The 24715-nt window shown below is 37.1% G+C and overlaps 2 protein-coding genes across 3 annotated transcripts in view; both read right to left on the bottom strand.

Moving 5' to 3' along the window:
• The window catches only part of rimbp2b (RIMS binding protein 2b), a 152726-nt gene extending 145923 nt beyond the window's left edge, over positions 1-6803 (bottom strand). Inside the window, exon 1 of the mRNA XM_073816239.1 lies at positions 6785-6803. The gene's annotated coding sequence lies outside the window, so the exon portion shown is untranslated. The remainder of the gene's footprint in view (positions 1-6784) is intronic.
• A 6186-nt stretch (positions 6804-12989) lies between these two features.
• On the bottom strand, positions 12990-24236 carry stx2b (syntaxin 2b). 2 transcript variants are annotated; one of them, XM_065272115.2, is made up of 11 exons: positions 23911-24236; positions 23629-23709; positions 23446-23545; positions 21003-21077; positions 20429-20502; positions 20225-20333; positions 16257-16330; positions 15725-15862; positions 15524-15634; positions 14060-14202; positions 12990-13835 (listed from the first exon to the last, which is right to left on the bottom strand). In XM_065272115.2, the coding sequence occupies exons 1-10, from the start codon at positions 23938-23940 to the stop codon at positions 14074-14076; spliced, it is 921 nt and encodes a 306-aa protein (XP_065128187.2). In that variant the 5' UTR covers positions 23941-24236; the 3' UTR covers positions 12990-13835; positions 14060-14073. The 2 variants fall into 2 exon arrangements, with proteins under 2 accessions (XP_065128187.2, XP_065128188.2); XM_065272116.2 differs by lacking the exon at positions 14060-14202 and having other exon boundaries at positions 12991-13835; positions 23911-24233.
• Between the last annotated feature and the right edge of the window lie 479 nt (positions 24237-24715).

Here is a 24715-nt window from a genome sequence, read left to right as displayed (position 1 = left end):
ATCCAAACAAGGATGAATTAAAAGGCAAACACTTCCATGTTTTCCCTATTTAAAAACTGTTACACGAGTAAGTATGGTGGCAAAAAATAAAATGTGGCGATTTTTAATTGGATAAAAAATGAGAACTATATTGTATGGGGGGAGGGTACTTAGTTTGCAGAACTTCGATCTCGGCGTGCAGTAACATCATCACTCCTGACTCTTCCCCCTCTCGCTCAAACTTACGTCAATATTACTGCGCCTGAGGTCGAAGTGCTGCAAACTAAGTCCTCTTCTGCCATACAATATAGTTCTCATTTTTTATACGCTTAAAAAATCGCCACGTTTTGATTTGTGCCACCATACTCATGTAACAATCTTTAAATAGGGAAAACATGGAAGTGTTCGGTGGTAAAATTAATCCCTGTTTGGATCCTAAGGAATGAATGGGGCTAGGCTAAATCCAACACATTCACGACACGCTGTACAAAGATTAAGTGCACGCATTCATAAAAGATAGGTATGTATTAATTTGTCTTAGTTGAGGTAAGAACATAGTAAAATATAGAAAAACAGTGAGGTTTTCCTTTAAATCAATGGCCCTTACCAAGCAAGCAATTTTGTGTCTATTGTCTAATAGCTGTCCAAACACAGCTCAGACGTCTAGGCTAAAACAAGCCAAATTTTGGTCTGTTTATAAAAGTCTAACTACAGCGCAAAATAAATGAAAATAAATAAATAAATTATTTATTATTATTATTATTATTATTAATACTTAAATGTCTGAATATCACACATCTCGCAAGTGTTTTAGGCTAAAACAAAATGAAATCAAATTCAAGTTTATTTTGTCTTGAAGGGGGAAACTCATAGCTGGACTATATTGGGTGTATAGACGGGGAAATGATGGCTATTACTTGCTGGGTATTCATAAAACACAAGTAGTATTTCAGTTAAATTGTCCATAAAAACATTCATAAATTGGTAAGAAAACGGCTGTCTTATTTAATTTAAATGTGCCAATCTACAATACATACAAATTAACACCAATATTTCTGGATCTACCAAAAACAACTACTGTATAAGGAAGTCAGCATAACACCCCTTAAAATATCCTTCAAAACGCTGTGGATCTATGGATTGACCTCCTATCACCCTCTGGCTAAACTAATAGCACTCATGCAGCGAGCTTTAATTTATAAATGCACTATAGTTCTTAGTCAATGGTGTACGTTAGGGTTGGGGACTACCTGTTTGTCCGAATAATGGGGTTACATGGGCCGTAAAAGTGTTTGTGAAACTCATTATTTTTCAGTTCTGTTTGGTTTCACGAGTGGTGCAGAAACTGCTCATCTCATCTTTCTGAATGCAGTTAGATGTTATGGCCTATGCCTGCTATGCTCACAATGACATGCAAATACACTTATTTTTACTGATTTCATAAGTAACACAAACAGAGATCTTGTGGGGGAGCTGAGACTTACAAAGATTATGAAAGAGGATCAAAGGGCTTTATATTCTTCTTAATATTCTATGACCTCTGAGAGAAACCGTTTCAAGCGATTGAGACAGGTTAATGCCATAAGTCCTATACCACAGCAAAGAATTACCATATAAGTCATGCTGTAAAAACTATAACAATACTACAGTGCAATTCATATTATATGAAATAAGCCTTGTAAACTACATTAATACTGTAGCAGTTTTAAAACTACAGATTCAATGATAAAACTGAATCCTAATATCTATTAGGATTCTAACAGTCAGATCAAAAATGTGTCCACGAGCAATCAGATACGCAAGATCCTAGTTACTTTCTTAAAAAATCCTGATAGTTACTCACCCGCATATCATCCTAAATGTAGATGTCTTTCTTTGTTCAGTCGAGAAGAAATTAAGTTTTTTTTAAGAAAAACATTCCAGGATTTTTCTCAATTTAATAGACTTTACTGGACTCCAATAGTTTATAGTTTAAATGCAATTTAAAACTGCAGTTTCAACGCAGCTTCAAAGGGCTCTAAACGATCCCAAATGAGGCATCTTATCTAGCGAAACGATTGTTATTTTCAGCAAGAAAAATAAAAAAATATGCACTTTTAAATCACTTCTCATGCAGTAGCAGCAGCCGTGAAATGCCAGCCCGACCTCACTTAATGCGTAATGACGTCGAAAGGTCAAGCGTCACATGTGAAACGCATATTTGCAGATCATTTTAAACAATAAACCGACACAAAGACATTAATTCATTTCATTCCACATACAAAAGCGTCAGAACGGTCCTCTTTCTCTACACTTGTAAACACTGGGGCGGTAGTTTTGCATACGTCATGCATGACCTTCTGACGTGCTTATGCATTATGAGAGGTCGCGCTGGCGCATCACACGGCTAGTGCAAGATAAGAAGATGTGGTTTAAAAGTACAAATGACAATCGTTTTGCTAGATAAGACCATTAAAGGTCCTGTTACTTCTGTGTTTTTGAAGCTTAGATTGTGTTTACATTGTGCGACATAACATGTGTTCATGTTTCACATGTAAAAAAACGCGGTATTTTTCACATAATTTACTGATCTGTATGGCGCTGTTTTCATTGTCCTAAACACGGGCTGATGTCTTCCTTGTTCTGTGAAGTCCCCCCTTCAGAAATACGTATCGAGTTCTGATTGTGTAGTTTGTTTAGTGCGTTGTGATTTGATAGCAGCTTAGCTTGCCGTTAGCTTAGCTGGCGACTGACATATTCCTGTGGCGGAGTTTAGCCAAAAAAATTTTCTACTAACGTCATTAAAGCAGGAAGCAGAGAGGCGTTGAAAGGCGAATTCTGTTAAAGAAAATATATCGCCCGTAGGGCTGCAACGATTCGTCGACGTTGTCGACAAAAATCGATAATAGAAATAGTCGACAATGAATATCATTGTCGAAGTTGTCGCCACACATGTTTTCTCCGGCTGAGTGAGGCATCTCTCTTCATTACAAACTCTGCAGAGAGTCGCACATGCGCATTAGCTTCTGTGCTCAGCAATAACAGAAATGGCGACGTCCAACGCAGCAGCTGTGCGTACCAAAACATCTGAAGTTTGGGAGCATTTTAGCCTGGATACGGCGAATAAAAATGGTTTGCAAAGCAGTCTTTGCGTATCACGGCAGCACCTCGATCATGCACGAACATTTAAAGAGAAAGCACATCGGACAGTTGAATGAAACTGAGTTTGACTCGCCTCGGTAAGATTTAAATAACATGGAAGCCGATATGTTTTGTTTTGGATGTACATTGTACATTTTATAAGCGTTTTTCAATTTAAAATAAATAAATAAAGGATTTACGTTATGCCTGACTGTGCGCCTGACAAAAGTATTTTAAATTAAATGCATGCAGTCTGAAGAAGAGAGCCACCATGGACCCCTTTCTGCAAAAGATGCAGATGTGCACCCCACAACAGGCGAATGCCCTCACTGAGTATATATATAACTCTGTTTTTTTAATTTCTCAGAAATCTAGTTTTTTGGTTGTGCATTCAAATTAATATCAATTCAACTGCAGTTGGTTTGTTTTGATTTAAACCTTCAAAACTTTAAAAAATACAGCATATATATTTATAAATAAGTATATATATTAACTCTTTCCCCGCCATTGACGAGATATCTCGTCAATTAAGAGAAAACGCTTCCCCGCCAATGACGAGATTTTCCGTCTTTCCGCAATACCGCTATTATCCACCAGGTGGCGCCCTTCCGCAACTTTTTAAAACCGGAAGTATTGCCCTATGGCAAGCTGCTGCATGTCCGTGTCTGTTTTAAAGATCGCTCTGAATGGGATCTCTATGAAAAGTCCGTCACAAATATGGAATTATTTTTGCTTTTTGCTCAAAATATGGTGTTTTTGCAAAAACCTACCCATATTCAAAAGCTGATTGCAAAAGAACCACTGAAGGTAGGATGAAACGTTTTTTTTTGTTTGAAAGCAGAGGGTCTGTTCTTTCATTTGGTATATTGTATGTTTATATATTTGAAGAAGAACATTTTCTGGAAGGCATTAAACTTTGGTGAAAATCATGAAAAATAGTGATGCACCGATGTATCGGCCGCCGATATTTATCGGCCGATTTTTGATGAATTTGAAACCATCGGCATATCGGCAATAGCACGAGAAAGGCCGATACAGATTGTTTATTAATTAACTGCATAAAGAAATCCATTATATGTAAAAAATGAGTTAATGTTGTTAATAAAATAAATGCTGAATAGCAAAAACCACCTTTGAAGGTTGTCATGTTGTCTTAATATATTTGTTTTAGCTTAATTTGTGCCTCTCTTATTATGTTGGTCAGTTGAATGTTAATTAGATCCAATCCGTGTTCAGGTAAAAATAATTTGATGCAGAAATAAACTAGCTAATAGACCAACTGTATAGTATTGTATACAAGTGTTTAATATCGGTATCGGCATCGGTATCGGCCAGAAGTTGTCTGTTTAAATCGGTATCGGTATCGGCCCAAAAAAATCCTATCGGTGCATCCCTAATGAAAAACGCTGGCGCTGGCTGGCAACTTTTTTTAAAAACGCTGGCGGTGAAAGAGTTAAAATAGCTGAAATACATAACTTTGTTTTGGTAAAATCATAGTAGCTGCAATTATTAAAAATGTAAAACTTGTTTTCATTGAATGTAAAAAAAATGTATTTAAGTACCCCCTTCTTTTTTGTGTTTACTATCATTTTCCACAGAATTAAAGCAATCTCATGCAAAATTTTAGAAAAAATTAATAATTATTCGATTAGTCGACTAATCGTTTCAATAGTCGGTGACTAGTCGACTATCAAAATAGTCGTTAGTTGCAGCCCTAATCGCCTGGCAGTGAACTTTGAGCTTTATCATTTTACAGGTATTATTTATGCTATTATCGCAACATTACACACTAACTAGGGCTTAAAAAATGGGATCAGAAAGAACGTGACCTTTAAATGCCTCGCTTGGGATAATGCTGCGTGGAAAGGCAATTTTAAACTGCATTGAAACTCCAATAAAGTCTATTAAATTGAGAAAAATCATGAAATGTTTTTCTTAAAAAACTTAATTTCTTTTCGACTGAACAAAGAAAGACATCAACATTTTGGATGTCATGGGGGTGAGTAAATTATTGGGATTTGTTTTAGGAAGGTGGAGTTATCCTTTAAGTCTGAGAAGAATCAGGACAATACTGTATATATTGACAGTTTACAACATGACATCTACAGTTTTATTTAGGCAGACTGCTTGTTCATTGTAAATGACCAAAGACTAAACTGAGATGGATAGAGGTTGCATAACTGTTGCAGGTTAAGTATCCATGCAACGCAAATATTGAAAAACATTTTTTTAAATCAATTAATATTTTGCACTTGAGCAAGAAATGATTTCCATATGTCAATTTGAACAATAAAGAATTTGCTTAGTGCAAATATCTTAAGTAGAGAGACAGCGATGATACATGTCTTTTAATTGAAAAACCATCAACACAACTTCAGCAACCACTTTTTCACCTATTTTTTCTACATAGTGTGCATGTAACACATGCAGTCTTGACACATCACACTACAGATAGTCATATTGCACTAAAGTTACACCATGTCATTATACTGTAGCCTATATTAATTATTAAGCAGCACATAAGGGTGTGTGTCTGTGTGTTTCTGCCTGAAATGGCAATAGTTCTGGTCACTACACCAAATGGGTTTGGTTCAAGCAACAAAAAGCAACAGCAAATATGTTAACCTGGCTGCTGAATGAATTTACAGTTAAACTATTAGCTAGAATGTTTCATGTGTCCCAGTACAGATATTCTGTGTCAAAGTTAATCTATCAGACAATTGATGATTTCGCATTACAACCCTAAAGAAAAAACAGCTAAAATGAGCATAAGCTGGTGAGATGGTTATCTGGTCTCCCAGCCTGGTTTAGATCTGGTCTAGATGTGTTTTGGTCATTTTTAAGCTGCTGGACTTCCCTGTTCAGGATGGAAAAACAAGCTCACCCACCAGGTTTGGACAGCTTTGCCACGCTGGAAGGACCAGCTTAAACCAGCTACTGCCACCTTAAACCATTTAAAACAGCAAACCATCTTAAGCTGGTTTTACAGTAGCTGTACGAGACCTGTATTCATAAAAAAACTGAAAACAAAAAATGTCTAAAATGTCCCTTACCATGGTACATTGATGTTACTTATATTTCAGGTACCTTTCAAATATAATTGACTACCATATCCATATAACACTGTCTACTTATCTTATTCCAATGTAACAACATGGTACTACCATGGTAAATGTACAAAAACAAGATAGTATTGCACTTTTAGCACTTCCTTACTTCTAGTACTTACTTATAAAGATGATTTGTAAAAAGTGATAGTGATGGTGACCTACTGGATCCAGAGGGAGTTTTAAAGATTCACAAGTGACTGTAAATAGAGGACTATCACTTTAATAGTACAACCCAGTGTGGGAAACATCCATCAATGCTGCAATCTAAAATGGCTTTGGCAAAAACTACCCCACATATCCATGTGTTTCATACACACACACACACACATTCCCTGTATACTGTTTTCAGCCTCTGTAATGTAGCACACTGCATTGCTCCCTATGTTTATAATACGAGAGCGTACTACCAAAAAGGCATCGTGACATTTCCATTTTAACCGGCAACATCCACATCTAAACAAGCATGCAAACCGTGCTCTAAAGCATTAAACCAGCATCCCCGAACCAAACATGCAATACCAACAAAAGCTGCTCTCAGAACAGCTGATCGTGCGCGTGAATACAAGCGACTCTACCTCTTCCGCCGTCAAAAGATGACTCCGGTAAAGACGGCCGTGTCCAACTGTGTCATATTAAAGGACGGCTGACGGCTCGCGTCCGCGGTATCCGGGTTTTAAATGCATCATTAGCGACCGTCGCGAAGAGAGAAGCGCTGGAGCGCGCGGTACGGAAGAAACACGCGCACGCGCGCGCACTACTGGAGCTGCGCAGCGCACGAGTACACAGCCCGTAGCGTTCGCTTTAAGCGCTCGCTCCCGTTGTATCTGAGTAGTGTACTGTTTGCTGAATTCAACGCAAGATACCCGAACGACGCTACCATACTACACAATTTCTCTCTTTCTCATGCACACGCATACACAGGCGTGCACTGCTTAAATTTGACATCTCTGTCATGTAAATATGTATGTCTCATCGGGGTTTTAGGAGTGAGCATCCTGGAGGCTGCTGGAAGGGCCATGATGGGAGATGACAAGGTCAAACGAGGTGTTTTTAAATTTTCGTCTATTTAACTCTCTCTCTTATACATATATAAAACATATTAATATACTGTATTGTGGTAAAATATTTTTAAATTCCTTTACTGTAGAGGTTTTGAATCTTATTATAGTAAATATTACAGTAGGCCTACATTTTATCAATTTGCTACTATCGTATACAACAGTAAAATTACTGTAACATACCACAGTAAACTACAGTTTACTATAGTAAATATAATAATATACCACTTTTTTTCATGTGGGCACTAACATATTTTTGTCAAAGCTTGTACAAAATTCTGATGATGTGGATTACATGCTTTATCAATCTCTCTGATTTGAATATTGAAGATGGATTTATAATGTGTCTCTCTTGTGAGGAACACTACTCTCTCTTTTCTTCCTCTCTCACTTACTCTTTCCACCTATGAGTGAGCTTGACCAATCATTTATCTCCCATTGTGCAGTGGCATGACCATTCCCAACATCTCTGGCCAATCAGAGATCAGGGATGCAGGAGCAGCAGGGTATTAAAGAGGATTATTTGGACAGTTTAGGGTTTCCCCAGGCTTGGCATTAAAAGAGTAAGACAAGGCTGCCCTCTGAAGCTCTCTTTTGGTACTGACGTTCCTGTGATGATGCTGACAGCAAGGTACCAAAAGTGAAACAAATGCATGCTGTGCACAAGTGATACACAAGCAGTCCTAATGCAAATAATTTAGGATTTTAGTTAAATTGTGGGTCAATGCCCACAAGAAGCCTGATTTCTTTCCATGTTTGGGTAAAATAAAGACAAACCCACTGGCTTTAAAGGGACACTACACTTTTTTTTGAAAATATGCTTATTTTACAGCTCCCCTAGAGTTAAACATTCGATTTTTACAGTTTTGGAATCGATTTAGCTGATCTCCCGGTCTGGTGGGTCCACTTTTAACATAGCTTAGCACAATCCATTAAATCTGATTAGACCATTAGCATTGCGCTAAAAAATAACCAAATAGTATTGTTATTTTCCGATTTAAAACTTGACTCTTCTGTAGTTACATCGTGTACTAAGACAGACGGAAAATTAAAAGCTGCAATTTTCAAGGCAGATATGGTTAGGAACTATACTCTCATTCTGCCGTAAAAATCAAGAACTTTGCTGCCGTAACATGGCTACAGGAGGCACAATGATATTACGCAGTGCCCGAAACTAGCTCCCCACTTCTGAAAGTTACTAAGAGGACTATTTTCGTCTGCTGCATAATATCAATGCGCCTCCTGCAGCCATGTTATGGCAGCAAAGTCTTTGATTATTACGCCAGAATGAGAGAAACTATCGAAACTCTTTGGTTATTTTTAGCGGGATGCTAATGGTCTAATCAGATTCAATGGATTATGCTAAACTATGCTAAAAGTGGTACCACCAAACCCAGAGATCAGCTGAATGGATTCCAAAACGGTCAAAATCAAATGTTTAACTCTAGGGGAGCTGGAAAATGAGCTTATTTTCAACAAAAGTGGAATGTCCCTTTAAATTAGCCTGTCCTGGTTTGCTTTAACCCAAGCTGGGCTGTTTTAACATGAACATTTTCTAGGTTTGGTCAACAGTTGGGTTTGTCAAACAACCCGGACATTGCTGTCTTGGCAACTGTGTCAATTATGTGCCTGTAGGACTTTATTTCCTCCAATAAAAGGAGACACGTTTTTAACAATACTGAATGGAGACAGATGCTTTCAAGCTTCAAAAAGAATGGAAAAACACCATAAATGTTTCAAGGCAACATTATTCATCCATGACTGTAAGTGTGCAATTTTCATCCTCTTCAGGCTTGAGCAGAAAATGTGTCTGTTCACAAGCACTGTAGTTCAAAGTGATCAAGAGATTGAAGCAGACTGATGAGTGGCTGCTCAAAGCAATCAGTCACATGTTCATTTGATTTTAATTGTTTTCACAGTACAAGCATGCAGCTTCATCAGATGGTGTTTTTTCAGAGAGAAGATGATGAGGGGTGCAGGTAACGCAGGGGTAAAATAGGGTAAAAGAGAAAGTAAGCATTTGCTCCAAAGAAGGTCAAGTCCTCAAAAAACCAAACCATTCTCAGGAAACTAATCAACTAATACCTATTGACTCATGTTTTGTGATTGCCTGTGACCTAAAAGATAAAACATTGCTAACACATTTAATACATCTTTTATAAACCTAACCAAGCTCAAACATTCACACATATTATGTATCTGTACAGTATTATCATTCACAGTTGTGGTCCAAAAGCCAGAGACCACACTGACAATGCTGGATACAAAGATATCAAATAAAGTATGTAAAGTATTAGGATGGTCAAAATGGTCATAGACTCTCAAATAAAAATCTACAAAAGTTGTATCTTTTAAAAAGGTCCTAATATGTACCAATTTGGTACAGATTTGAGGTACCAGTATATACCTCTAATATACAGTATGCACCTTTTTGGTACAAATGTGTACTTTTTGAAGAGCCACCTACCGTCTTATTTTGTCGGTAAATTTTTTGAATGTAAAACTCTGTATTCAATTGGAATAATTCCCAATAAAAGCATTTTCGACCCTACAGTATGTGTGCTGTGTAATGATTGTGCTTTCGGAGAGACCTACTTTGTTCTTGGTCCCAGTTGATCCATTAGTCTTGTTAGAGATGATTGACAGATGTTTTTGGACTGATTGTAGCTCCCTTTGGGGCCGTTTAGGCACCTTCACCCCACAGTGCATTTCGACCCCCATCATCTCCTTCAAGACAGAGAGCCACATGTCACGTACATCCACTCAGAACTCACTCATAAGCACTCATATGCACACATACTACACTGTACCAATACAGAATACATGCTTTATGTTGCATATATTCACTATACCAGAGATCTGACATCATGCAAAGATCTGATAGTCAAACACATATACACACATGATCATAAACTTGCTGTACAGTATGTAAAGTAACAAATAGAAACTGTTCCTGTAAGAAAAATCTAGTCAAACTTCCCTGTGTCTAACAGTGATCTCATAGATCCAGCGTGTAACCAATCACATGGGACTACTAATATTTCTACTAATATTATTACTAAAGGCAGGGTGCATGATCTCTGAAAGCCAATGTTGAAATTTGAAATCACCTTAACAAACACGCCCCTACCCCAATAGAATCTGGACCTTCTTTTGATAGACAAGCCCCACACATGCAACAATGTTGGTTAGTAGACACGCCTCTTACTGCTAATTGGGTTCAAGTGTGTTTTGGTAGTCGGCCCGACTCCCTTTTCCAAAGCGTTTTTCAAAAATCATACATCCTGCCTTTAAAGGGACTGTGAGTAGGGTTTTAAATGTTTTATTAATCAAAATCAATGTCTTTATTCATAAATATGTCATCGATGGTGTCAAATGACCTCTGGTAATGATCTGACTGTTCTTTGTAAACTTAGAATTTCTTCTCTTTACTTACATTGAACGGGTAAATCCAAGGAGGCTTCCATGTCGTTCCCCCGTATTGATAAACTATAATAGCAGAGAGGGACAAATAGCACTAGCTAGCCTACCAACCCCTTTCACAATGGCTGAATCCCAAACCGCCTACTTCCATACTATATAGTACGCAAAGTAGCGCTTTTTACATACTATATAGTATGGAAGTAGGCGGTTTGAGATTCAGCCAATGTGTTTTCATTCAGAACATGTGAACCAGCTGAAACGGACGAGGAGATCAGTGAGTACATAACGGCTACCGTAGTTGCAACACGCATTTGGAAAAGCGAGGCGCTAGAGAGCACTATACGTTTGAATGCAAAATACAATTTCTCCACTAGATGGGGGTAGATCCTACTTACTGTCCCTTTAAGCAAATGATAACAGAGAAATAGGAGATGAACAGATGTGGAGTAGAGAAGTGCTAAGAGGCCACATGGCTTGATGGGGCAAGGGCCACGGAGTACCTCAGCTCAGATAGTATAACTTACTGAGGACAATATTGTTAAACAATCTATTCAACTAGTGAAGAAAAACCCAGCTGGCCTCCACAAATCAATTAACGTTACGCACGATATGTCTTATATATGTTTCCTACAGCAAATTTGACAGATATACTACTGTTTTTTAAAGTAGATGTTGAGGGTTTAACACACAGTATTCATCAGGACCATGATTTTACTCAATTTTGTTTAGTAAAATTTAAACATATTAAATATATAGGTGTGCTGAGGAACTTGGGCATCGAAAGCAAAGCAATGTGGGTGGGCCCAAAACATTTACTGGAGTTGATGCCATGTATTCTGGTGTCTTTAAATTAATCATTTACAGCCTAAAAACTATGTTTACCTTGTTGTGTCGCAGAAGTGCAGCAGGCGAAAATATTGAAACAACGAAATTGAGTTTAAAATATATGGACTCTAAATGAGCAAAGTAGAGTTTTTGAGGAAGCAGCAGCGTGGAAGTCAAGGCTGTAGCTAAAACGCGGAATGGAGTTTAATTTATTAGTGGATTCTTTAGTCTATGGAATGGATTTGACTCACGGCGCAATGACAAATAGAGAAAAAACGTAAGCGGGTCCAATTTTTAAGTCAACTAAAAATAAATATCTCTTTACAATAAGATTGTATTGCAGGCCTATGTGTTAACATGTAGTTAGCTAACATCAACAATGTATGTACAGTATTTATTAATCGTAGTTCATGTTAATTTCAGCATTTACTAACACATTTTTAAAATACAACTTTGTATTCGTTAATGCACATTAGTTAACGTACTAAACAACTGGCATTGTATGCTATTGGCACTAACATTAAAGATCATTAAATGCTGGAAAACTATATGGCTAAGTTCACGTTGACTAATGTATTTACTAATGTTAAGAATGTAAACATTACTGTAAAGCATTACTTATTGTTCTTAAATATATAATAATACATTTCAGACACTACAGAATTTATCAAAACTTTTTTCCGGCAAATGAAATTAGGTATAATTTAAACAAACGTTATCAATCAACCTCTGCAAAATGTTTAATATAACTTGCATTCATTTATATAGGCTATAATAACGTGCATTCATACCTGTACAATTTCCTCGATGTCCGACTCTGTGATTTCCAGTAGCCTACATCGTTGGTCAGCCAACCATTGACACAGGCTGTCACTGTTTCATCACTATCTCTCTTTTTTTCAACTTTATCTCTTTATTCACTCACCCTAACTCGGTCAGGTGAGACATTTATTTATTTTTCGATGTCCCTTGTGTGAATGCTCACTTACTAGCCGTCTCTGAGGCAAAAACATTTCAGTTACATAATGCCTGATCCTCTGCACTAACAGCTCAATAACACAGCTAGGATGTCCTGGATGTATCACGGCACGAGAGTCAGTAATTTAGCTATTATATAGCGCGTGTCTATAATGAAACTTTATCATACACACAGCTGATACAATAAAATACAGGGACTGTGTCTAGACAGTGTACTGTGTGTATGGGAGATTATTCCAGCTTGGGTGAATTCCCATGAGTATCAATGTGTGCACCTGCTTATCACACGTACATGTGGTGATGTCATCAACATGGGTAGATGTTTTATCAAAAACCAGAAAACTTCAAATATCATTTTACATTTCTCATTATAAAGAGCTCATGCCTGCACATACAGGTGGCCTTAAACGTTTGAAAAATATATAGATAATCAATTTAGCTTCTATTTACTTCAATAGTATGCTTATGCTAATTACTATATTCTGTAATGCCCAGAAATTCATTATATATTAATACTTCATCTCCTCTCATATACATTTGTTAGTGGTAGGCTGTGAATGACTAGGTGATTAATAAATGTATGACATAATGACTAAGTACAACACATTTTAACAGTGAGCAAGTTATATATTTATTTTACAATACACCATGTGAATATTTGACTCCATGTTTACCTTTCTGATGGTCACATATAAGAGACATATAAAGGAACGATATTAAGTGATTAAAATATGTTTTGTAACATTGTTCATAGATCTAACATCATATTGTGTGGATCCATCATGGTCAAACCAGTGAAACAACAAACTGTGTTGAACTCATCAATACTGAGTACAACCCCTTGCTCAGTAAAATCTTATTAAGTGCACTTTGCTGGACTGAATTTACCTCCACATTTCTCAGTCAGACCTCCCAAGGCACAAATAACTATTTTTGAAGTAACAGATATCAAAAACATTACAAAATGTGCAAAGTTTGAATAGCAGTATTAAATAAATAAAAGAGCAGGAAAATGACCTCTGGTTGTTATTGTAAAGTGGCACGGATTTCAAATCATAAAAAGAGCAGAAATCAGTGCTGGCGTTTACACGATTCATAGGTGTAAAATAAAATACATATTAAAGAGGACATTTTGAGGTTTTTGTTTTAGCAATATACAATCATTGAGAACTTTCAATGAAATCTAAATGACATACATTTAGCTTTCTCAAAGGCAGTCATGTTAAGAGGAAAAACCCGACCAGTGCTTCGGGACAGGTGACTATTCACTGTAAACTCCAACGATGATAATGAGAAGAAGAATTACGCACGCAGCTCCACAAATGGCGACATAGGCTGTTTTCTGTGACAAACAAACAAACAAAAAACAGAATAACTAAGGTGCATTTCCAAATCACCTTTTTGCTAAAAGTATGCACAGACATTTCTTGTTATTTATTAGAAGCACATAAACTGACAGAAGAGCATCATGCTTTCAGACTCTTTTATTCTGTCACCACAAAAAAAAGATTTTAAATAGTGAAATAGTAAAAGCGAGAGTTTTAATCAATGGGCACAGGGTGTTACCTTGGGAAGCATGGTTAGACAGGATTAGTAGCAGCAGTGTTGGAGGAAGTAGTGGTTTTAGGAGACAAGCCGACAGATAAACCAACAATCATTGCTACCACAACAAGCACGGCCAGAACAATCATGGCAAGAATTATGTATTTCTGTGCAGGATGAAAGAGGAAAAAAGTTATAAACTCACATATCCTTAAGCTTAAAGCACTTTTATAAAGTAAACCTCAAGCTTCAATAGACGAGAACCCTTTAGTGCGCAAAGAAACAAAACGACAAATTTTATTCAACAAATTGTTCTCCCCTTGGTTGTTTGGTGTGCGCTCACAAGCAGACTACGGTGCGTGCTGCTGACGTGACCTGCTGATGCAGTTGCCAGCGTACAGACACAGAATACGCTGGCAAGTAATTTGTGCTTTTATACGGGCTGTTTAATGAAACATGCAGACTTTCTGCGACTTTAGCTTATTCATTGTATCCTCCAGATTTAGATAAGTCCATCCATACCCTTTTCATCTCCGTGCGTCCCGTAACTCTGTCTGACGCACCCACTGCTAGCCTAGCTTAGCACAAAGACTGGAAGTAAATGGATCCAGCTAGCATACTGCTTCCAATAAGTGACAAAAAACGCTAACATTTTCCTATTTAAAAGGTTGTGATTTGTGTAATCACAGTGTGAACAAATAACAAGGTCATTCATATGAGACAAAGCTATCTTTTAACTGTATACATATTGGGAACTATATTGAAGCACTGCTACTTGGGCAGAGTGATTGATCCCCAGAACAAATTGCTGAATAAAACTGTTTGTTTTGTTTTTTGCACACAAAATTGTTCTTGTCGCTTCATAATATTATTATTGAACTACGGTAGTAATATGGACCTTTTTGACGATGTCTTTCATTCTTTTCTGGGAAAAGAATTGTAAAACAAACTGCACTCTATGGGACAGTCACAAGCTTCCCGGTTTTCATAAAAATATTTAAAAATGTGTTCTGAAGACAATCAAATGACATAAAATTGTCATTTTGGGGTGAACTAACCCTTTAAGGTTTACTGCCAAAATAAGTTCACATTTATGTATTAACTTCTTGACTGTTGTGCTTATTAGGCACAATATTCAAAAACATATTGATCCTTAAAGGGATAGTTCACCCCAAAATGAAAATTCTGTCATAATTTACTCACCCTCATGTTTTTACAAATCTGTATAAATATCTTTGTTCTGCTGAACACAATGAAAGATATTTTAAGCAATGTTTGTAACCAAAGCACTATTGAATTCCATAGTAGTATTGTTTCCTACTGTGGAAGTTAATGGTGCTTCTGTTTGATTACAAATATCTTCCTTTGTGTTCAGCAGAACACATAAATTTATACAGGTTTGTAACAACATGAGGATGAGTAAATGATGACAGAATTATCATTTTTGGGTGAACCATCCCTTTAAAGCTTTAAAATGTTTGTTCTTACCCTGCGGGCCCGTGTTTGGTATCTCACAGCTTTTTTGGTCTCCACTTTAGCCTGACCGACATATTCTACTGCATTGTTTACATTTTTTTCAATGTTGTCAATCATCTCACCCTGTACAGTATAAAATATCAAATGAACAAATGCTGCATGAATTATTCAATACGTAAACCTATAATAATAAAGGAGGAGCTCAAGCTGCACCTGTGTCTCCACGAGCATTGCCATGTCCACAAACATGTCATGCAGCTCTTTAATGCTGGACTCCAGACGTAAGATGTCTTTGTGTCTAGACTCGATCTCATTGAGGGCCTGGCGGGTTATCTGGGAGTCTGAGATGATCTATAATGAGAAAAAAATTGAAATCAAGATATGTCTTTATGTTTGGTTATTTTTGTAACAAATATACATTTGTCTAGCTATGCCAAGCTGTTATATATTTTCTTTGGTAAAATTATTAGTGGCGGGAAATCAAATATTGTTGTGGGCAATAGGGGGGCCTTGAAGTTAAAAATGTTGAGAACCCCTGTGTTACACAGACCCTCATAGACAACACAGAAAAAAAATCCACAAGAGGGTGCTAGATAAAAAGTGATATCACAGTCAGGTCAGACGTGCATTAAAATAGAGCCCAAATAAGTGAATGAGTTTTGCAGAAGAGTTTCATATATTATTAGGAACATATCCCCTCCTTCAACCTATGACTGAAAAGCTATGTATGATTAGGAAAACTCACATCAGAAGTGAAAACAGAGGCATTTCCATTCTCCAGCATTTCTTCCAATTCCTCGTTAGTTGTAATTTTTCCAGCTACAAGATTCAAAACATTTAAGATATTAGACAAGAAATGCATCCATCAGCATTAGGTATTTTGTTGCTGTAGCTCAACTGGTTGAAATGTAAATGTAATGTGTTTTAAAGGTCCTCGTGGGTAACTGCGGATTCCTATTTCAGGTCATGATACACGTTAAACAGCTTTCTGTGTATATTCTCCCCGGGTTAACATGATGACCAAACAATTATACAAATGGACTAGCTAATAGGCTATTGTTTGCCTTTGTGTCACAGAATGGTGTATAATATACATAACAATCTAAGTAAACCTTTGGTACTGTATTGATTCAGCTGAGAAAAAAAAGAGTGAGAACAATATAGTGACTAAAAGAATCAATAAAGGTCACTGGACACAAACACACACACACACACACATTCTGGTTTCCATGTTTTGTGGGGACATTCCATAGACGTAATGCATTTTATACCATACAAACTGTATATTCTATTGCCTTACCCTAACCCAACCACCACAGAAACCGTTCTGATACCTTAGATTTTCAAAAAAACATAATTCTGTTTGATTTATAAGCTTGTTTCCTCATGGGGACCTCAAAATGTCCCCACAAGGTCACAACAATACTGGTATTCCTATATTTGACAATTGGTCCCCACAACGTGATAATTACCAGGTAACACACACACACACACACACACACACACACACACACACACACACACACACACACACACACACACACACACACACACACACACATGGAGCCAATGAGGATGTAACTGGTGTAAACTAGGGAAAGTTGATGTAACTGGGTCTTTATGCAAATACAAAGAGTCATATGACTCACTATCTGGGTCACATGACATTCTGTTCTTGCTTGCCCCCACTGTCCAAAGTTACAGCGGATTCCCAAGAGCCCTGTCACCAAGGTAGCGCTTGCCTGGCAGTCTCCGGTGACACCCTGCTCCATCTCATGTGTTGTAAAGCAAAAATAGTACCTCATTAATTTGCTCCCATTGGGATTAATTCAAAGCAGACAACATACGTACAACACCTTTTTTATTATTCTCCAAAAGTTGTTTTAAGATGCCCATCCTATGTTAAAAACATTTCTTGATTTTATGATTTGCTTGTATAATTTATATTAAACAGACTCATCAGCTGACCAAAATATTTTGATAAATGAACTGAAGATGGACTGTGCAGGATTTTCAACATTGATAGATCTATACAAAATGAAATATCATTCGTTACTATCATTACTAATGATACACTGTAAGTGTGTGGTGGTGTTTGTGTCTACAGAAATACTCTCCTATATCTGTATTTTCTTATTTTTGTATTGTTTTGAGGTGTTTAGAATTTTTTTGGGAGGGAGAATTTGGCCAGTAGGCTCCTCAGCCAACAATCACAAACAGGTCAAGGCGAAGCAGGCATAGCATAAAAAAGCAAATATTGTATACTGACAATATCAGCCAGACAAAGTGCATTTTTAAAGCAGTAAATGTAAAGCACTAAAAAGCACTGAAGGAATGGATGGGTCTGAAGAGCAACATAGGGTTGCCATGTTTTCGGTTAGAATGATGTGTTTTTGCCTCTGATAGCCTACAATGTATGTACAAGCAGTTTATGTTCACACTACTGCTGTTAAATAATCCCTGAGGTCTGTTCAAGTCACTTTCATCAGCGCAAGATGGCAGTGTACCTTATTTAAACAAATTACACAAAAATAGCAAGGTTTGTTCATTCTACTTAATGAAGAGAGATGAAGGATGCGCACTAGGCGTATTTAGCTGTTTTAAAGGGGGGGGGGGGGGTCAACGGTATTTTATGCATTTTGACCTATAAACACAATGTAAGAGTTGGTTTCCTCATGCTAAACAAATGCAAAGTGTCAAAAAAGCAGTTGGACGTGTTACAGAGTACTTCTATGCCAAATGCACGTCGCCAGGGTTTCGGATTTTTTTTTCAATACCGATCCAGCTGACGTTTCAGGGGTAAGCCATACATATCACTTCTTTTATGGGAACTTCCCCCAGAAAAACACGCCCACGTCGATCAGCTGTAGAGCGAGAACCAAGGATGCGAAGTCACGGGATCACTTCACGCAACAGGCAGCTTTGTTTTATATCTCAACAATGGCACAAAAGAAGAAGTGTGTTTTTGGTTGTAAGGAGAAGAAAGCCAGCATTATGGAAACAATGGATACAGTTTGTGCATATTATATAAACCACACAAACGTGTAGTGAATCATAGTTATCCAGTCAGTGTTGCATGACTCGTGACTTGCTCCTCCCGCAGCTAGTAACTCCTCCTTCCAAATTTTTTCATACGTTATTGGAAAGAATTGGTGAAGCTGATCTGTGTTTTCTAAATCTGATAAAACTAATCTATGGAGATATGAAGGATGTAATGCTACTCTACAGTAGAGTTGGGGTACTCGAACTTGGACTCGAGTCCAATTTTGAATGAACTCGGACTTGTCACGCATTTGGGTAAATTTGTAGTCGGACTTGGACATTTTGGACTCGGAAAATATCCGGAGTACAGTCGAGTCCACGTCATGTGCAACATTAAAAACAGCATGAACTTGAGATGAGAAATTAATTAATGTCTCGTCTCGTACACACTGCAAACTTTCGAGAGTGACAACGGCATTTAAATGCGGGAGTGAATCCCCTAAATGTTCGTTTCATGTCTGTATGGAACAAGACTCACTCCCGAAAATGTGATGATTGACACAGAGATAACCATAGCAATGTTCTGCCGTCTCGCGTGCTTATTACTCACAGCTTTGACCAAAATAATCTAACAGCATTGTGTTTTGCAATGAACTTCCGTCCGGGCGTTGTGTATTGTACGCTTCTTTTAAGAGGCTGCTTCACAGCGCGCGGGCTTGCAGTGTTGCCAGGTCCTCTGCTTTTTTGTTCGTAAATAGTGTAAATTACTGAAGTGTGTGTGTACAGAACAGGATTAAGCATTAAAAGGTGAAGTGACAACCGAATTAATATGCAGTGTGTACGGGACCATCTCCCCTTCTGTTATTTTACTGCAACACACTGGCAGGCAGCAGCCAGTCGCATCATACTTGCAGACAAACACATCACACACACATCAATGCGTGGCTAGCACGATGTCCTCAAAGTCAGCAATACTTTGTTTTGCTCACGAAAACATAGAGAATTTATTTGCAAGACATCTGGTAAAAAGAAGATACCTCTATATCCCTTTCTTTTCTTTGAAATCAGTTTTGATAGGAAACTAGTTGACATAGAATAAAAATGTTCAATGGCAATGACAAGATGCAACAGAGGTATTTTTATTACATTTTTATATTGCCATTGGTTAAATGGGTTGAAAGTTTAAAGTATTAATAGAAAGTAACCATTTACAATACAAATTTTGTATCTTTTTTCAATTTAATTACTTTTTGGACTCGGGCGGACTCGCCTTGGACTCGGCCTTTAAGAACTCGGACTTGAGTCCAACTCGGACCCTTTTGGACTCGGACTTGATGTTTAAGGACTTGGTCTTGACTCGTACTCGACAAAGGTGGACTCGGACCCAACTCTACTCTACAGATACTCCAGATTAACATCAGATACGCAGAAACAGCTAGTGTTATGGGAGCTTTAAGTTTTTAATTAATTAATGAAGTCACTGTAAACTTTTTTTTATTATATTTTGTACAGACGGCTTATTTATCTGTAAATAAAAAGCCTTACAACCATCAACTACAGTGGTTGCATCTATTGGTTCCATCATGTTTCTCAAAGACACACCCCCAACTTGTAAACTCGGGGCTGAAACTCATCCAACATGACTTGAAAGCACCATTTGTTGTAAAAGAGAGAGAGAAAGATGACTATTCTTGCTTCTGGCTATTTTGTTGGTGTATGTGTGTGACCTACTGATCTCCAGCTGTCTCTGAATCCTGCTTTTGCTCTTCTCTCTAAAGGACACTTGGGTTTCATTGTACTGAGTCATCACCTCCACAAACTCACGAGACAAGTTAGTGTACTAAAAAAAGAAAGAGATCAAAACAGTTATCAATTAATTTGGCATAAACACTAAACTATAAAAGATTACAGCTGTAACAATGTGAGATTCTGCACCTGAGTTTTCTGGATGCGTACATCTACTGAAGCTTGGATCATCTGCTCCTCTGGAGGAAGACTCTGCTGCATAGCTAAACACAAATCAAACTGTGTCAATTCTTTAGCCATTTACTATAAGACAAACAAACAAACAAAACTATTTTCTTCATGTTTCTTATTTAACAAACACTCTAGAATCGTCTGTCATTTTCCAGCCAATTCTGAAGCTTATAATTTAAAGGGATAGTTCACCCAAAAATGAAAAATCTGTCATCATTTACTCACTCTCATATTGTTACAAACATGTATACATTTGTTTTGTTCTGATTAACACAAAGGAAGATATTTTGATGTTTGTAATCAAACCCATCATGAGCCCCATTGACTTCCATAGTAGGAAAAATAATACCATGGAAGTGAATGGGGCTCATGATCGGTTTGGTTTCAAACATTCCCCAAAATATCTTCCTTTGTAGTCATCAGAACAAAGACATTTATACAGGTTTGTAACAAAATGAGATTTTAACTATTCCTATAATCTTTCCTATCTTGAACTTTCATCTTATCACAGGCAAGCAGAACAATCTCTTACATTTAAGGGTGTTTCGGACGATATTGGCATTTTTCTTAATTTCCACTGTGAGTTGTTCCAGCTCTTCTTTTGTTTCTGAAAACAAAGTCATGAATTACAGATTTAATTTGTAAAGATATCATTACAAAATAAACCATACATGGTGATCAGGAACCAATGTAAAGCAGAGGCTGACTGTACATTACCATGATCATTATTATTGTGCGAAAGCTGTAGCATCATTGGCTGTCAGTTTTCAAATGTGTAAAGTTTACTAGTCATTACACAAGAACCACCTGACCATAGATTGCTAGAAATAACCAGAATCAAGTGTTTCAGGAAGCCATGATATAATTTTGCTTTGACAAGATGCTACTGGAGTTACACAAGCCATTGATTTGAGAATTTCTGCTGTTGAAAGGTAATAATATATTCAAGCTTTTTGTAGGTATGCCTAGAATGTGTCTGTGAAGTTTCAGCTAAAATACCCCACCGATCATTTGTTACACCATGTCCAAAAATGCCCCTATTTGGACAGGCGCAAAAAAGAGCTGTTTCATGTGTGTACCTATAAATGTAAATGAACTACCGCTTTCGGTTAAAAATAGATCTGAATCCTGTAAATACAGTCTGGAACAATAGTATCTTTAGTAGAGCCTGACCGATAAAGGATTTTGAAGGCCGATACCGATACAAACGTTTGTTGGTTTTAAAATCCGATACTCCGATATATCGGCCGATATTTTTTCTGAAACGCGCAACAAAACATTAACAGATTTCCCTAACATTAGTTATTTGTAGTTATTTATGAGTTTTAACTAAAATAATATGATAATGCATTTTAAAAAAGAAACTTGTTTCTTTTATTGTCTCCTGACCAACTCAACATGAACTCACTTAACCATTGTCCTCTCTGCCTGGATCAGCAGGTTGCAGGATGTGTGACGCGTTATACACGAGTGTTGCCAACAGGAAGATTGTAGAGCCCTCTGGTGGACAACCTATACAACGGCAACACTCTAGACATGTTTTTTTTTTAATACTCATTTATCGGCCATTATGAATGCCGAGACCGATAGTTTGGAAAATGCCTAATATCGGCCAATAATATCAGCCTGCCGATATATCGGTCGGGCTCTAATCTTCAGCCGCATTGGTGCAACAACATACCCATTTAAAAAAGCTTTTTGGTGAAGTTAACCAGTCAGTCATTGGCTGTGGGCAGGGCTTTGTTAGTGTGACATCACATTACCAAGAGAATCAAAGCAACATGTCTAATGAAACTGCTTTGGTTTAATGGGGATTAAATGGGGATTTTGCATTATATGTGCCCTTTAACATAGAAACAAACAACATTTTGCATTCAAACTAAAAAAGCCAAGGCTTATCTCTCATAATTTGGAAACTGATATTAAAATAATAAGTTACAGTAATTTAAAGCAAGAATAAATAAAAATGAATTTGCAATAAAAGTCTGATATGAAAAGTTTGACACTACAGAAGGGTAAAACGTGCCTGTGGGCATTCTCTTAATATGGAAGAGAAATATTAACCATCAACAAGGCTCAAATAGATCACGAGTTTGTACATTATCTTGAGGATAACACATTTTACACTTCTCTGACTTACGCAGAAATATCACACTTGTGTGCAGGAGACAATGAGCATAGAGATATCCTCACACCCTCCCAGATGTCTTTATCTCAATATCACATTCCTCACATGTTCTTTACATGCCCTGCTAGTAAAAACTAAAAACACACACAAACACGCACACACTTACTCTAAGAATGTTATGGGGAAACCACAATTTTCCACATGTCCAAACTTGACTTCCTATGAGGAATTTTTTTCCAGCTTTAAGGGGAAAACAGACCCCTGGGCCTGATCATTGTGTATGGTTTCATGGTATACATTATTAGAATAATCTAGAACACACAGCAATCAAAAGTTTTCTTTTACAGAGTCTATATAAGAATGCCTGTATACGTGAGAATTGTTTTTCATATAGCATTTTCCCGGCTGTTGCAGATGTACGTGTTTATGGTGATGTGATACCTCCTGCAATATATAAACTGGGAAGAGAAAGTACATGGTCTCGTGCTTTCACAAGGCATTGTGTACCTGGGCAAACAGAAATGCTTGTCTGTTTTGGAGCCCTAAGCATTATTTGTTTATCGATTGGATGTGAATGACAAGGTTTTACGTGTATTCAGACAATACTGAAGTTGCCACGCAACAGCCAGGTGATGCAAAGTCATTTGTTGGGTAATATGATACATAATACGATATAATATTAATAAAAATGTACATGCAAGGTATAACCTGCCATTGTGTGTTACAATCCCAGGTAAATAAACCTAATCTCGTAATTAGATTATGAGACTTTAACCTGGATTTAACAGACAGGGTCAAAACTGTGTCATTTGTATGCCATTACTTAGCTTTAAGTTAAAGGACTTACTGTTATCAGGATTGGGGGCAGAAAGAATCAAACTATGTTTCTTCTTAACCTCACTGACCAGGGAGGAGATCTTTTTAATGACACATCTGACCTCCTCCACCTGAAATAAAGCACAGCACATTTCTGACATCTCTGCCCTATTCCTGGACAGCACCTTTCATAAAGATGAATAAGCGTGCGTACCTTTCTGAAAAAGTCCTGCATGAAGCCATCTCTCTCCATGGACACAGTGACAACCCCATCATCACTGACACTCTGCCTACCCTAAAATGAAGAGAAAAGACAAAAATAACTCTGGATTCAAAGAACTGATAAGAGCTTGGGAAGTGCAAAGCAAGCAGTTTATCGAATAATTGTAATGCCAAATGCAAGTATGTTTAGCATTTTGAGTGACTTTATGTAAAACGTGTCGGTTTGGTTTTAAACCAGCGTTTAACAAAGTTTATTGATCTTTTTGCAACTTACCGCATTCAAATCAGCCAGTCGGTCCCTCATAACAATATCGTTTCGGATGTCGATTTATCCTCTGTTAACTGAACATGTCATCTCTGCTCCGTTAAAGTCCATGGTAATTCTTCGCTAAACTGCGACAAATTAACGTATTTCGGAAAAGTAAATAAAGTACATCAACGAAGTAACCATTGGAGCGAGCAACTAGATTATAAAATACAATAGCTTATGAACACGTTGTTTTAAGTTGAAGGCTCACGCAGTTATGAAGGTTTACATGTTTGTTTGGTTGCTTGAATGATGCTTTGGGCGCAGCTACACGAGATAGGGCGGTAGAACCACAGTGGGTAGAACCATAGCAACGGCGCAATGACAGTGGGCGGGGCTTGAAGTTGACGCGGGTACGATAGTGGGCGCATTCCAATTCATGAAACTTGCATTTTCCCACAACTGAAATAGTAATTTTTTTTGCATAACATATGAGTTTGTGCTGTGTGTAATTATGATGTATATATAAACACACACACACACACGTATGTATTTAAGAAATATTTACATTTTTTATTAACAAATTTATTTTTATATATTCTAAATTATATATAAATTAAAAAACGATATTTAAATAAAACATTTCTTTATATATATATATATATATATATATATATATATATGTGTGTGTGTGTGTGTGTGTGTTTAAATATACATAACATATGAGTTTGTGATGTGTGTAAATATTATGCAAAAAATTACTTTTATTTTGTATGAGATTAATCTAAATTAATCTATGCCCAGCCCTAATTTAAATACTTTATTTTTATAA

Source organism: Paramisgurnus dabryanus, chromosome 11 (assembly GCF_030506205.2).
Source record: "Paramisgurnus dabryanus chromosome 11, PD_genome_1.1, whole genome shotgun sequence".
Classification (NCBI taxonomy): Eukaryota; Metazoa; Chordata; class Actinopteri; order Cypriniformes; family Cobitidae; genus Paramisgurnus; species Paramisgurnus dabryanus.
Note: the sequence above shows the minus strand (reverse complement) of the source record. Positions and strands in the feature narration are given on the sequence as shown.